At 40.1% G+C, this 15,457-nt stretch overlaps 2 protein-coding genes across 2 annotated transcripts; one reads left to right on the plus strand and one right to left on the minus strand.

The window, feature by feature from the left end:
• Window positions 1–1,654: 1,654 nt before the first annotated feature.
• Window positions 1,655–12,198, plus strand: zbtb21 (zinc finger and BTB domain containing 21). Its single transcript, XM_050040822.1, has 2 exons — window positions 1,655–1,799; window positions 5,832–12,198. The coding sequence occupies exon 2, from the start codon at window positions 5,834–5,836 to the stop codon at window positions 8,900–8,902; it is 3,069 nt and encodes a 1,022-aa protein (XP_049896779.1). The 5' UTR covers window positions 1,655–1,799; window positions 5,832–5,833; the 3' UTR covers window positions 8,903–12,198.
• Window positions 12,199–13,824: 1,626 nt separating this feature from the next.
• atg101 (autophagy related 101) lies at window positions 13,825–15,456 on the minus strand. The gene is made up of 2 exons (XM_050040309.1): window positions 14,704–15,456; window positions 13,825–14,619 (listed from the first exon to the last, which is right to left on the minus strand). Exons 1-2 carry the CDS (start codon window positions 14,953–14,955, stop codon window positions 14,215–14,217), a joined length of 657 nt encoding a protein of 218 aa, XP_049896266.1. The 5' UTR covers window positions 14,956–15,456; the 3' UTR covers window positions 13,825–14,214.
• Between the last annotated feature and the right edge of the window lies 1 nt (window position 15,457).

Consider the following 15,457-nt stretch of genomic DNA (forward strand, 5'->3'; position numbering starts at 1 on the left):
TCACGCTACACATTTGATACAGTAACACCACAAAATAAAAATCATCAGCTCAATAGGGCATGGCTTTATGCCACATTGCACGCTTTTCAGCACCAGTGCCACACCACCTGATGGGGTCATGAGACTGTTGCCAGGTACTGTAGCTGACAAGGCTTTCCCGGAACAGGCCTGTTAGCCAAATAAACACAGCAACAAGTCCCCACTGGACGCCAGTAATGACACCAACCCACTGCCATGCTATAGTGACTCTCATTCAGTCACGGACCTAATTGGTTTCATTGGGGTTAGAGGGGGAGTGCAATTACATGCATATTATATTTGCACCTCATAGTTTAAAGCTTCCAGAGACAATCTCTTCTGTTATGGGATATTAAAGGGAAAATTACACACATTTTCTTTACAATTTTCACATTATTCCTATGGTATAAGACAGTCGAAATATTCCAGTACACATGAGCAAACACAAGTCTGGAGCTGCACCACAGACAATTAATTAAAAAAGATGTTCTCAATGACACTAAGAGCACTCAGGGGAATGTTCTGAGTATACAGGTATATTTTCTCTTTCAGAACAAAGAACGCTACAATAGAATAAAGCTCGTTTGGGTATGGGACAGAAAACATATTCTTCTAAACTGATGACATCACCAGTTTGGGACTCACTTTTCTGGTTTCTGGCTTTGACCCAAATATTGATTGAACTTCCCCAGGACATGGAAGTAACTAGAGATCAACTAATTTATTGGTTTAGCCGATTAATTGACATCATTAGGACATTTTACACAAGTCTGTTTTTCAAATAACAGAAATACTGCCCATCTCTGATCACCATTTTGCACGAGGGGTCCATAGATGAAGTTAAGCTAACGTGAGAATCTCAGGTTGACTTTGAGGAAAATTAACAGCTCAAAAAATAAAAATCACCTCAAAATAGATTTTGTATGGTTTGTTTGATGTTTTGTTCCAGATTTATTTAATAATTACTTTGAGTTTGATGTTCAGTTCACTTCTGACACTGTCAATTTTCATTTTTATTTGTGTGCGTNATACATATATATATATATATATATTTAGTTAGTTAGTTAGTTTGGGGGTTTTTTGTTTTTCTTTTTTGTTTTATGCATTTTGGGGTGCATTTTTTAGATGAAAATTAAATATAATATGGAAAAAATAAAAACTATCATATATATTTATATATATTAATTTGCCAAAAATGTAAAGAAAAAAGAAGAAGAAGAAGAAGCTCTAGTTATTTTAAATGTATGTATATATTTTCTTTCTTTTTCTTTTATCTGTTTATTTTTTACATCAAACTAAAATAAATAAATAATCCCTAGTCTCCGCCCTCGGCCAGTTTACAGTAACCCATGTGACTTAACACAAAGCAAAATAGAGGTACAAACTTACAATACTTTATTTAAACAGCTTGAAAATAATAACACAACAGCGCTCAAGCACACAGTCAGTTAAAACATGGAGTGTAATTTGAGTTAACAACCTGTGGCCGTAATAAAACCCACGAAATGAAACTAAACTGTTGACAGCGAACATGAAAAATATGACCTGTCTCTTTAAATTAGCTTCAGTGTCAAGTCGTCCGTTGGCCCCGCCCCCCGCTCCCTCACCAGCCTATCGCAGCGTAGTGCACGTGACGAGCGTTCTTTGCGATGACCTCATCCCTGGTGTGGGATGACGTCAAATTCAAGATGGATGGAATCACGACCAGCGCGCAGAAATCTACACAACACTGAATAAAGTCGCGGCCGTGCGGAGGAAATACGGTGTTGACGACGGGCAGGGTAAGTGTCGCCACACCGCCAAACTTACCGTACGGCACCATAACCCGGGAGCCTGGAACAGAGTTGGTAGAGTGCTGTTAAGGTGAAGCTTTTTTCCTTTTCCTCCCTGACGTAATTCGAAAGGGGGGCTCGTGCCGCTGTAAAACCTGACCACATATAACCCTATTATTTAGCAGGCAACAGCTACGCCGTGTCAAGCCGGGTTGAACCGCTATAGAAGACAAAAAACACCACTTCCACCGGGGGAAACGGATCTAATTCACTCCCCCCACACTCCAACAGCTCCTGTCTGCACCGACTGTGTTTTCATTCCGGGATTACCGATCTGGAGCCCATTGAAACGCGCTCAACTTTCCCCCCGTCTTCATTTACCGTTAAAGCGAAACGGTTGTAGCCTCGGCTGTATCTCTCGCCATTTACCCACTCACACCGAGAAACTCGTGACTGTTTCCTAAACTGAAAGTGGCATTTCGGTTGGAGAAGTTATGTGTCATGAGCCACGTCTCATGTATGATCTAATGCTGGAAGCCTCAGTCGACTTCCTCATGGAAAGCTGACACGAGCGAGCAGTCGCTGCTGCTTCGCTCTGAACGTGGACTGTGAGTTTGGATGAAGAGGCAGCAGAGCGGTTGCCAGTTTTTGATGAATGAATGAGCCCAGGAGCTTTTTATAGCAAGTGTCAACATCAGTAACATGTCTTCCGGTCACCATTTTCAAAATAAACGCCCAAAGGAGCAGCGCGCGTTGTTTTTGAGATAAATAGGGCTGTGAAAAAAAAAATAAATAAATACATATGTAGAAAGGTGACTCACCTGATGGAGGCCTTTCACATCATGCTCCTTGCTTTCTGCACAGTGGTTGCCAGCTACAGGTTTATATACACTATAGTACCTGTAGAACTAACGATCATTTTTATTGTCGATTATTCTGTCGATTAATCAGTAGTTATTTGGTCTATAATAGGCCCTTATTATGAGAATATTAACTGTAAAAAATGTCTGCAGTTATCCCCTTCAGGCTGCATATAAAAACCTCCACCAACAAGTTAGGGCAGCGTGTATGTAGCCTGAGACACAAAAAAGATATGCTCTATGGTGACAAGACAGTTACAGTAAAATGCTTAGAGATTTATTGGTAATAAAATTAACCTGAAACAATAAAAGTGAGGTGGACATGGCTCCCCTTATCCCCAGTGGCAACTACACCCGTGGAGGTATACCTAGCTAAACCTAACACAGTTTAACACACCAGTTCTGCAATAAATATTACTTTCATTAAGGTTAAGGTTTTTATTTAAGTTGATTTAGAGCAGTGTGGATAAACTTTATGGTCACATGGAGGCTGTAGTTTGTGGTGCTGTTAGAACCTTTAATAAGAGTCAGGCTGCAGCTAACCATCGTTTTTATTGTCAGTTATATTCTCGGTTAATCGATTAGTTGCTTGGTCTATAACAGGGGTAGGAAACCTGCGGCTCCTTAGCCCCTCTCCGTGGGCTCTCTGTGGCTTTCAGGTAAAATTATACAGAAATGAATATGTTATATTTGAATTAATTTGCATTTCTCATTGCTGTAGGCCTAAAGTGATTGTTACTTTTTCCTGTTGTAAAAATGTGTAACCTATACACTCAAAAAAAAGAAAAGAAAGTTTTAACACTCCGTCAACTAAAGTGTGCATCATACGACTATGACCTGCCGTCTCCTAAAGTTTGGTGACCCTTAATAGCAGTGGCTAGTCAGTGTTGGAGTAGCTATTGATTCCAAAACCATGTTATACAGCAAACACCTAATCGATTAATTGAGAAAATAATCAACAATAAAAATGATGGTTAGCTGCAGCCCGACTCTTATTAAAGGTTCTAACAGCACCACAAACTACAGCCTCCAGTATGACCATAAAGTTTATCCGCACTGCTATAAATCAGCTTAAATAAAAACTTAATTTAAACCTTAATGAAAGTAATATTTATTGCAAAGCTGGTGTGTTAAATTGTTTTAGGTTTAGCTAGGTATACCTCCACGGGTGTAGTTGCCACTGGGGATAAGGGGAGCCATGTCCACCTCACTATTAATGTTTCAGGTTTATTTTATTACCAATAAATCTCTAAGCATTTTACTGTAACTGTCTTGTCACCATAGTGCATATTTTTTTGCGTCTCAGGCTACATACACGCTGCCCTAACTTGTTGGCAGAGATTGTTAAATGCAGCCTGAAGGGGAGAACTGCAGACATGGTTTTTTTTTATTTAACAGTTCATACTCTAATAAAAACATGCTTGAATAAAACATCAATCAAAAATAAGCGGTAAAAGGTTCCTTAAAGATGCCACCACAACCTTATTTACCTTTTATATTACACTCACACTGCTGAAACCAATCCTACACCCTCATGTACGTCATAAATTGGCAATTAAGTGTACGTTGCAGTGTAATAGCGATATTCTCAAGGTCTGCTTTACCACTATACAGAGGGACAATGTTTCCATGTGACAATGGTCACCCCCAGGAAATAGTTCAGCCTGAACCAGCCAGATCCGGATGCACCTTGTCTCACAGTCACCTTAGTTAATAGATGATGTCCTGAACAGAGTCATACATGTTAATGTATGGCATGTGCTGCGTGAAATACCACCTCTGCTCTTTTCTGTGAAGGTTAACGTTTTATTTTATAAAAGCATATTAAACACTTTTATGTTATAAGTTCCTGCTTTTGTCTGTGTCACCGCGGTTGACTTGACAGAGCTCCATTTTCATATCATCTGACATAGTATGATGTAATATCCATAAATTCATGTCCCTCTGTTTCAGTGTGCAGCAGGTTAAGGTACATAACAAGGTTCAACTTTGACCTCTAGTGATCATCGTAAAGAACAACCAGTATGAACAAAACATGCCAGAGAAACGTGGAATTATGACTTTTACTCACAGTAAAACAATATACAATACTGTCACAATTGATTGGCTCAATGAAGGTCACCATTTGTTGACAGTGGGTCTACAAACCAGTGGTTATTGTCATTATCAATTAATCTGAATGTTATTTTATCAGTCAATCTCTGGGTTGAATAAACAGAGAAATGCAGAAACACGATATTATCATGTCATTATGTCACTATTTTATTTTTAAATACAAATGTTATCGTCGATATCAGTTTATCAAGACACTCCTATACTGTACATTATCATATGTATCATTTATATCTCATTACTGTGCCTTATAACAAATGTGTTTTCACATACACTACACACTTATTAAGCAAAATGTTTAGATAACACCGCCAAGTAACGTCTAAGTAACTTAAGTAATCATAAAGAAAGAAAGGCACACCAAAGGGCGAGCCAAAATCTCAAGACAAACCTGTATTTGTATCTGTGCATAATAGCATCTATAACGTGTTATCACTCTTATCACGATATAAATATTTGTTTTTATTTGCTAATATCAAATTACAATTGACAACCAACTATTACTCATGAAATATTTATTAACAAAATGATTAAAAATTCATTTTAAACTTTTTAGAATTACATCAAAGCAACAATAATAACACATCCATTTAAACAGTAATGTAAAATAATGTAAGATAATGTAATGTGTCATACACTCATAATTCACATGCCCAAATGGTGGCAATTAGATTAATTAAATTTAATTTTTTAGATAGAGTTTGCCTCTTTATTAGGGAATGGATGTGCAAAACATACTGACAACAGTCAATTACAGATTCATACATAACTTTTTGTATCGGCCCAGTGGCCCACATGTCAGCAAAACTGGCTGGATTAACTCTAATAAACAGCTGCATCATATACTAAGATAATATAACGTAAATTCACAGCCTGACACTGATGTCATGGCATTAGACGACCAGTAAACACAGGCATATATTAAAAACAGGGCAATAGGGCAGGTACTTGAGCTCCAGTTGGCTGTTATTGTATGTGTGCGTGTGCTTGTTCATGTCTGTCTCTACACTGAATGATCACCTCTTGTATTTACAATCCTGAATTAAATTTTAATCCTCTTGTCTTTCAGCCATGGAGAGCCTAGTGCATTACAGCAATCCCTCCCATGCCCTCTCAGTGTTAGGGGTTCTGAACGAGCAGCGCCTGCGGGGCCAGATGTGTGACGTAGTCCTGGTTGTGGCAGACCAGAGGTACCAGGCCCATAAGAGTGTTCTGGCCGCCACCAGTGAGTATTTCCAGTCCCTGTTCACACGGATGGATGCAGAGTCGCTGAGAGTTGTAAACCTGGACTTCTGTGAGCCGGACGCCTTCGAGATAGTTCTGAATTACATTTACTCCTCCTCACTTTTTGTGGACAAAGGCAGCCTGGCAGCCATTCAAGAGCTGGGCTACAGCCTTGGAATCCCTTTCCTCACCAACATTGTGTCAACAAGGCCACACGCATCCTACTGCGTGTCTAGAAAAAGGCTTTCGTTCACAGAAGGGGATGAGAATGATGTCCAGACAAGGAGCGTCATTGTGCGTCGGGTTCGAAATGACACAACCCATTCCTCTCGCTCAAATTATCAGAGAAAAACATCAGAGAGATCATCATCTCCCCACTCCACCCGAGAGTCAGCTCTGCCTCCATCAGAACACAACTCATATGAATCGGTCAGAGACTCTGAATCCATCAGCAGGAAATCATCGGAGCAGAGTGAAGCTGCCGAAAGAAAGCCCACCTATCCGTACTCCTCCATATTAAAAGGGAATTCATCTCATGTCACATCTGTTAGGCCCCAGCTGACATCATCTGTGTCTTTCAGTGATGCTGAAGTGCAGCACATCAGGTTGCAGTCTGGCACTGACCAGGACGCTAAAGAGGAGAATGAGGAGCTAGAGCCCCACTATCGCACCAAAGTGCCCTTTCAGGGTCAGCCCACTGAGCCAAGCCAGACCATTGACAGGAGCGGGCCACTCATAAAAAGCCTACTCCGAAGATCATTATCCATGGACAGCCCCGTTCCAGTCTTCTCGCCCACGCTGGAGCTCAAGGAGCTGCAAAATCGTGAACAGTCAGTTGTTAAAATGGCATCAAAGGCATCTGGGTCGGAAACATCTGCTCACAATGGCAATTCAAAAAGAACATCCCCCCTGGTTCTCAGGTCAAAGTACCCCAGCAGGTATGATGAAAAAACTCAGGTAGACAGAGAAGTCAGTGTGAAAGCTGAGCCCAGCAGTCCACTCGCTGACCCCATGGACATTATTCGAATCACAGTTGGAGATGCATTGCCAGTCAATCTTAAAGACTTGCAGACAAATTACGACCAAGGTTCCAAGCCTGACTTCAGTCCTTTTGGGAAAAGAAAGGACAGGCCAGACAACAGAAGGTACCCGTTCAAGAAGAGCAAAATATTTAAAGAACAACCCCTCTCACTGGACGAGGACGTGTCAGAAACAGTACCTCAGAGTGCCAGCAGCGACTCTAATGAAAACAGTGGGGAGCAGCCTCAGAACAAGATTTTTAAATGCTGGAACTGTTTAAAGGTTTTCAGGTCCAGCGCTGGACTGCATCGTCATGTAAATATGTATCACAACCCTGAAAAGCCGTATGCTTGCGACATCTGCCACAAGCGCTTCCATACCAACTTCAAAGTGTGGACTCACTGCCAAACTCAGCATGGTGTAGTACAAAACCCAGCCTCGTCCTCCAGCTCCTCCGTACTGGATGAGAAATTTCAAAAGAAGTTGATAGATATTGTGCGAGAGAGGGAGATAAAGAAAGCCCTGCTGTGGAAGCTGAAGAGGAATAAGCAGGGCCTGCAATCTCCTGCACTCACCAAAAAGAGATCAAGACCCAGCTTTATATGCCCTTACTGTGGGAAAGTATTTGTGTTCCAGTCTCAGTACAGACAGCATTTAAGGACACATCCTGCTGAAAAGGCTGATCAGGACACAGCGGATGAAGGCATCCTCTACCAGGAGCAGGATGAGAACATTCAACAGAAGAACGCAGACGCTGGTGTTTTCTCCTGTAGACTCTGTAATATGAAGCTGTCTTCACTCTTCGAGCAGGGCGACCATGAGAGGGGCTGTCGACACGCAACTGTATGCCCCTACTGCGGCCTCCGATTCTCAAGTCCGACGGTCAAGAAGGACCACGAGGCACATTGTAAGTACAAGAAACTGACGTGCCTGGAGTGCATGCGGACCTTCAAATCTTCCTTCAGCATATGGCGCCACCAGGTGGAGGTCCACAACCACAACATGATGACAATTAAAGACCAGATTCACCTGAGGCAGCAAGAGAACAGTGAAGAGGCGTCTGAGATGCTCGTTGACGAGCATTATAATGACGAGCCTCTAGCACCGGGAAGCTCAAGAGAGAACATCGCTTACAGTGACTCCTCAGGTCCGCCCATGTACGATTCAGAAGACTCCTCATCCTATGTGCCTGAGGACCTGAGCATGGGCCATCACGGCAAGCTGGTAGTAAAAGAAGAGCCATTAGAGGAGGCCGTGAGTGAAATGGAAAACGCAGAGTCTGCCAAATCTGGGCCTGAGGAACCCGGTGTGTGGCCATGCGAGAAATGCGGAAATCTTTTCAGCTCTCGCAAAGACCTGGAACGCCACCAGGAGCTGCTATGCCACATCAAACCGTTCATCTGTCACATCTGCAACAAAGCCTTCAGGACCAACTTCCGCCTTTGGAGCCACTTCCAGTCCCACATGTCGACTGCTAACGAACCTGGAGCCAAAGAGATCGACAGACACCCCTCACCTCTGTCTCCCTCCCCTCCCACGACCCCTCAAAACACCGACCGCCCCTCCCCGCAGGCCTCCGTGCTCAAATCCACCCAGACGGCGCCAGTAGCCGCAGCAATGGCTGAGGAGTCCAGCAGCCCAGAGCCCTGTAGCTCATCAGTAAGCAAGACGAAGAGGCCTGAACTCGAACGGCAAGCCAGCAGCCACAGCCCTCTGTCAAGGTCGAACAGCGTGGAGAACCCAGGTGGCCCTCAGGAATCAGACACACTCTTTTACCATGCACCATCTCTCTCTGCCCTGACGTTTAAGAGGCAGTACATGTGTAAACTCTGTCACAGGACCTTCAAGACGGCCTTTAGCCTCTGGAGCCACGAGCAGAGTCATAGCCACGTGTAAGCATCAGACAAGTTACAAAGTAGTGCATTTCTCATGAAAGACAATATTTAATATTAGAATCAGACACCTCAGCCTATGAAAGGAAGACTTTGAATGTATAGCTTATTTGCTTGCCTCCAATGTCATATATATTGAAGTGGCCATGTTCATTAGAGGTGTAAACGTGAATGTGCAATCAAGTGCTAGATTCCTCTGTGAGACGAGATGATTATAACTGGTTTATTTTCCTTTCAAAATGAGCTATAAGCATTTATCTATTTGAAACCTCTTTTAGTTGTCTAATTGTATTATCTATCTTGGTGTTTGAGAAAACAAGGTACAGAGTTGCACCCTCATTTCTTCAGCTGTACCGTGTTTGACTTAAAGGTCCAGTGTGTAGGATTTAGTGGGATTTATTGACAGATATGGAATACAATAACTATGTTTTCTGAAAAATAATGACATAATTGTTACCGTAGAATGAGTGATTATATCTACATAGGGAGCGGGTCCTCATCCACAGAGATCGCTATGTTTTTACGGTAGCTTAAAACATATAAACCAAACACTGGCTCTAGATCGGGCCATGCACGTTTTCACATCGGCCACAGTAGTTAGCAGCCCCTCTATAACGAGAGCAACAGAAAAACAGCTTTATTCAGTGTTTTACTTATTTAAATCAACTATCAACTATCAAATCAACTATGAAAAGAAAAAAGGAGAGCACACATTAGCAGGTGCTGGGCTACCGACCCGTCTCTGACATGCCAAACAGCATTGTAAAAACACAGATGTATAACAATAAACTGTTTTATTCAGTTTTTTACCAGTTTAAATTACTGGATCCATTTGTTTTGGAGAGGAAGAGTCCTCTGTGGATAATTCGGCTCCCACTAAAATCCTCCTGAACACCTGGATCAAAAATAAGGTGAACACACATTAGGTTATCAGAGGAAATAGGCGAGCACACATTACCAGGTGTTGGGCTAGTGGCCCTTCCCCGCCATGCCAAACAGCATCAGAAAAACACTGATTTGTGACGTGAAACTGCTTTATTCAGTGTGTTACTGGTTTTAATCACCAGGACTGTGTGTTTTGGAGAGGAGGAGACCTCTGTGGATAATTCGGCTCTAGGTACAAACCTCCTGAATGTTTGGATCTTAGGTTATCAGAGAAAAAAAAGGCGAACACACATTAGCAGGTGCTGGGCTAGCCGCCTGTCTCCGACATGCCAAACAGCATTGTAAAAACACCGATTTATAACGTGAAACTGTTTTATTCGGTTTTTGAATAGTTTAAATAAACAAGGCCTTTTGTTTTGGAGAGGAGGAGACCTCTGTGGATAATTCGGCTCCTGAATATCTGGATCAAAAATAAGGTGAACATACATTAGCAGGGCTAGTAGCCCATCTGCGACGAGCCAAACAGCATAAAAAAACTACTGATTTGTAACATAAAACTACTTTAATTAGTGTGTTAGTGGTTTTAATCACCTGGTCTGTCTGTTCTGGAGAGGATAATTCGGCTCCCAGTACCAAACAATGAACACCAAAGGAATTCTAACCAGGAGAAGCTTCAGCTGGTTGCAATCTGCACAGCTACACAGCTACCACTAAATCCCACTAAATACCCCTAAATCGTACACACTGCTCCTTTAAAGGTACAGCGACAACTATATACATTGTTTTCACAGAGTGTGAAAAAACGTGGTCAAATTTTTTGGAGGCTGCAGTTGAATTACAGAATAGTGAGTTTTGCTTTTGTATCAGATCTATCTCTTGGTGTGAGTGGCAGGCAACCCTTAAAGTAACGTTGGTGGCCTCAACAATGTTTTCAATATGCACTTTGTTTACCAGTTTGATTCTGTCAGAGGGGGATAGTCCAGAATGTTTCCTCGGATCATTTCCCTCTTGGTGCAGACGTTTAAATGATAAATAGGCCCAGTAGTTGCTGTTTTATTTTTTCATACTTTGCATTCCTTTGCATTAGCTCTTTCATATTTGAGTTTGCCTTCGCGTCATTTTGTGTAATGGGCCGATTGAATACGACGTTCAGTATAATGAAAACCTATATCACAGACACACCTCAGATACTTGTTGTTTTAGGCCTAACATTTCAGTATGCAGCCGAGATCAATTGCTTACAGCCTTCACTCAGTACTTATAATTTATCTTCCTAAGTACTAGCCTGGTGAATAATTTCTATGTGTATACAATATGTGTATACAAATTAATGAGTTTGTGCAATCAAAAAGTCATAAGGTTTCACAGGTAAATGATCATGAATAATTGCTGATAAAACTCATTTGTAAAAGGTGCTCACATCAGCTTACTAACAAAAGTGAAAATAATGGGCTTGGTTGATTTGATAGTATCCGAAATACTAGATAACATCATTCAAGTATTTGGCTCTTTACATCACATCTGAAATATTTATAGCAAGCAAACTTCCTGAAGAATGTTCAAAAAGCACATTGCAGCGTAGTAATGGAATTATTATACTCAAATAATAAATACGACAATATTATTTTGTTATATATTAGACATCGTCACAATTTCCAAATCACTAAAGTCCACCACCCCAGTGCAACACCATTGTGGTAATTAACCAAGCTTTACAATGCTTCGATGGCCTTATGCAACTTTGGAAATATTGTGTCGTTATTATTTTACATGAAAGCACAATAGAGATTCAGATGACTTATGACTCAGGCTTTTCAAGAAGAGGGAGGCATGAGAAATCTTTTATCCTACGGATGGTGAGAAAGTGCTCCTGCTTCCTAAAGATTTATTATTAAAGATTGTGTTGATTGTATTCCAGTTGTTTCACAATTGTATTCTTGTACAAGTATATACTTCTGCTTTGGCTTGATGGATTAGACCTTCGTCATAAATTATTATGATTGCTACTATTCGGGAGATGTTGCATTCAAAGAGTGCTCCACAAAGACTTACGGGAATTTTGTTTTCCTCTAAATGAGCAACGCGAGCTGCATTGTGATGTTAAATTCTTTGGAGAAATTCTGTATTGATAATAGTGCTCTTAATTTCTTGTGATAAAGACTTTCTGAAAGTTTCACAGAAATGATTAGAATTGTGTACATGGAAGTGTTTGTATCCTCGATTTTGTACCAATTTTGTTAGTAAACAAGAGTTTTATCTTTTTAGTATTCCTGTGCTCTCACTGCAATAATGAATATTTGTATCAGCATTGGTTGCATTATTGTTGCTTTTGGAAACTTGCAGCTGTTTTGTGTTTAGGTTTTTCTACAGTTTTTGTGCTTCATTTCTGTAATAAAGAGTAACAATGGAGTATATAAACAACCATTTGTGGGATTTAAATTATTCAGTGAACTGTATTGTGCTCTGCAGCTCATTTAAAGCTCAATCAAACATTTAACTACATCTGCAGGACTTTGTATGACCCTTGATGCTGCTCAACTTTGTCTCATTTAAAGGTTGACATATATTCAAATTTACCCTTTTCTCTGATAGACTATTACTTAAATCATTTCCACTTCCTGGATCTTACTATGAAGGACGGAAAACGACATCAATAAATAAATGTATAAATAAATACTGAAATAAATAAATTAATGCTAAAATAAACAAAATATATATGAATAAATAAAGAGAAAAATGCAGAGGGTAGAAATAAATGAATTTAGTTGTACAAAAATATACAAATAAATTGAACATATATATGTATTTATGTCCTGTTTGTTAGCTGTCTTTCCATATTTATTTCAATATTATTTATTCCTGTGTTTATACAAACACTAAAATATTAATTTCCATATTCATTTATTTATTCCTGTATTTATTTGTAATTTTTTAAATTTCCATATATTTACTAATACGTTTAATTATTTATGTATTTATATATTCCAGTATTTTTTAAATATTTTTTTCTGTATGTATTTATGCTTGTATTCATTTATACATTTATTTATTCCTGTATTTATTCAGATTTATTTCATATATATTTATTTATACATTTATGTATTTACGTATTCCAGTATTGTTTTAATTTATTTATGTATGTATTTATGCCTGTATTTACTTAAACATTTAATTATTTATTTTCATGATTATTTATGTATGTACATTTATTTATTTTCATATATTATTACATATATTATTTATACATTTAATTATTTATGTATTCCAGTATATTTTTAAATATTTATTTCCATATTCTGTACGTATTTAGACATTTAATTATTTATTTATTTGTTCCTGTGTATATTTACACATTTATTTATTTATGTATTGATAATTAAGTAATTTTTTGTCCCCCATAGCATACAGACTCAGTACTTCAAGGCAGATAGAAGACAGTTCATGTGCAGTATTGACATGATTGGAAATGAAAAGAGCCTTGGATTAAGTGATGTACATCTTTCAGGGTATTAATGTTGGGTAAAATAATATTTTCTCCATGTATTCTCCAAATCTTTAACCCCTCACCAACTATAATTGTTTGATCTTATGTTGCACATCGAAGCATTGCATAATCTTTTGTTGGTGTGAGGTGTGAAGCAAAAAATCTTGCTGTTTAACCTACCTGTGCAACTAAAGTATGTGAAAACGGACACACACGTTATCCTGTTGGCAGACAATCCTGAGCCGGGGGGATGTTTTTCAAGCTGGAGGCCACCGTGACAATTTCTGACTGGAAACTCAGGAGTGAACTTAGGAGGTGTTGGCTTTAATTTGGAAAAAGAGCAAACTGGAAATCCTGTCCTACCCGTGTGTAAGGTCACACATTCCATGAAATTGTGTGCAGAGGGGAAGTTTTCACGTAGATGAGGAAATCTGCTCGCAAAAGACAGACAATCTGATTTTATCTTATTATGAGTTTCCCTTTGCCAGCAGTTGTTTTCATCTCTAAGGTTGGTTTACAGAATCAATCTTTAGATTAAAAGAGCTGTTGACTATAAGTACCATCAGTGACAATGAACAACATTTATTGTCAAAGATTAACAATAATTTACATTTGACATAATCAGCAAAACGACTGATAGGTATATAGTGTTAATTCTGTCTTAAAGCTGCATTTCTAGATGATGGAAGGTGAAGATGATTTGGAAAAAAAATGCTTGCACAAAAATATCTTAAATAGTCATGACATAATCAGGAATATTAAGGTACAAGCAATAATGAAATCACAGCAGAGACAAAAAAAATGATCAACTGATGGCTTCCACTGCTTCATCTTAGCAGCAGCACAGCTGTCAAGTTGTGTGTTTTAGCATAACAGGTGACAGGCATTACTACAGATACAGGTATGGATAAAATCACCCAGATCTTTCTATCCTCCTTGGAGCATCCTCACAGTGCCAGAGTATCTTTAATCAGCCTCCTCATTGTCGTGCTCACAGAGGTACCCAGAGAGTCTGTGATCTGGTATGTGATTTTGTAAAGGTAGGGCTGCACATCTTTGAGACTGGTGTCAAAAACATTGTCCACCTCAGACTGGGTGGGCATCTTTGGCAGGTACTCGTGCCGGTTGATGACTTCCACCACATTGATGACCTTCTCGCCCAGCTTCTCGCCCACTTTCTCCCTGCAGATCTGTCTCTCCTGCTCGTTGGCGAGGTTGACAACGTTGACCTTGATGCTCCACACCTCCCAGGGAATGCACTCGTCGGAGAAAGGCCAGCGAGACTTCTTCTTCTGGTAAAACTCCAGGGAGATCTGCCCCATGCCATCGCTGCCAGAGTTGCTCAAAGCGTCCTGTAACCATGTAATAAGCACAGTCAAATTACAGGCCTGCCCATACATTACAGTCAACAATCACACCTTGACACCACCAATTACCTTGAATTCAGACACAGCTTTCCTGATCACCCTGTCCAGCTCCTCCGAGGACACCCTGACAAAGCTGAAATCGATGAAATCGCAGTCGATGTCCAGTGTGCCCACCGTCCCTATGGAGTAGGTGCCCTCCTTTTTGTAGTGAAACTTCCCGGTGCTGCGATGCAGTAAAATGGTGTGCAGTAACGACAGCATCGCTTCTTCCACCTGCCTCGCCTCCACAGTCACTTCAAGAACTTCTGAGCGGCAATTCATGGCGACACTATATATATTTTTCCATTAACAGGCGACGACTCGGGTGATGGTGGCTGCTGTATCGCAGCTCGATCACGCTAGGTGACGAAGATACACTTTGTTTACCTCTCCGCGGATGGGCGGGGCCTCTCCCACACGGAGTATTGCCGTATATTAAAATACAAAATAGTATTTTTAATAAAGGCTAACCTATTTCTAACTCAAATGTGTGCGAAGCGAGCACGGTAACATGGTAACAAAAGCTAGCTAGCTGTGTTTGCTACATATGGGACAGGAAGATATGGTAATGATGACAACGGGACAATCTACGGCAAGCCGCGAGGTTCAAACAACTGCTTTTGAGTCTTTTTTCGTAACAGCGTCTTTAAAAAATAGCTTTTACTTATCTAATATAAAACTACTTCCCTGATATAAAAAAAACTATAGATCTTACAAATATGCCACGGTCGAAAAACGCTATTTTCGCACGAGCGCCGAACAACAACAAACTCTCGCCAGCTCT

Source organism: Epinephelus moara, chromosome 3 (assembly GCF_006386435.1).
Source record: "Epinephelus moara isolate mb chromosome 3, YSFRI_EMoa_1.0, whole genome shotgun sequence".
Lineage (NCBI taxonomy): Eukaryota > Metazoa > Chordata > Actinopteri > Perciformes > Serranidae > Epinephelus > Epinephelus moara.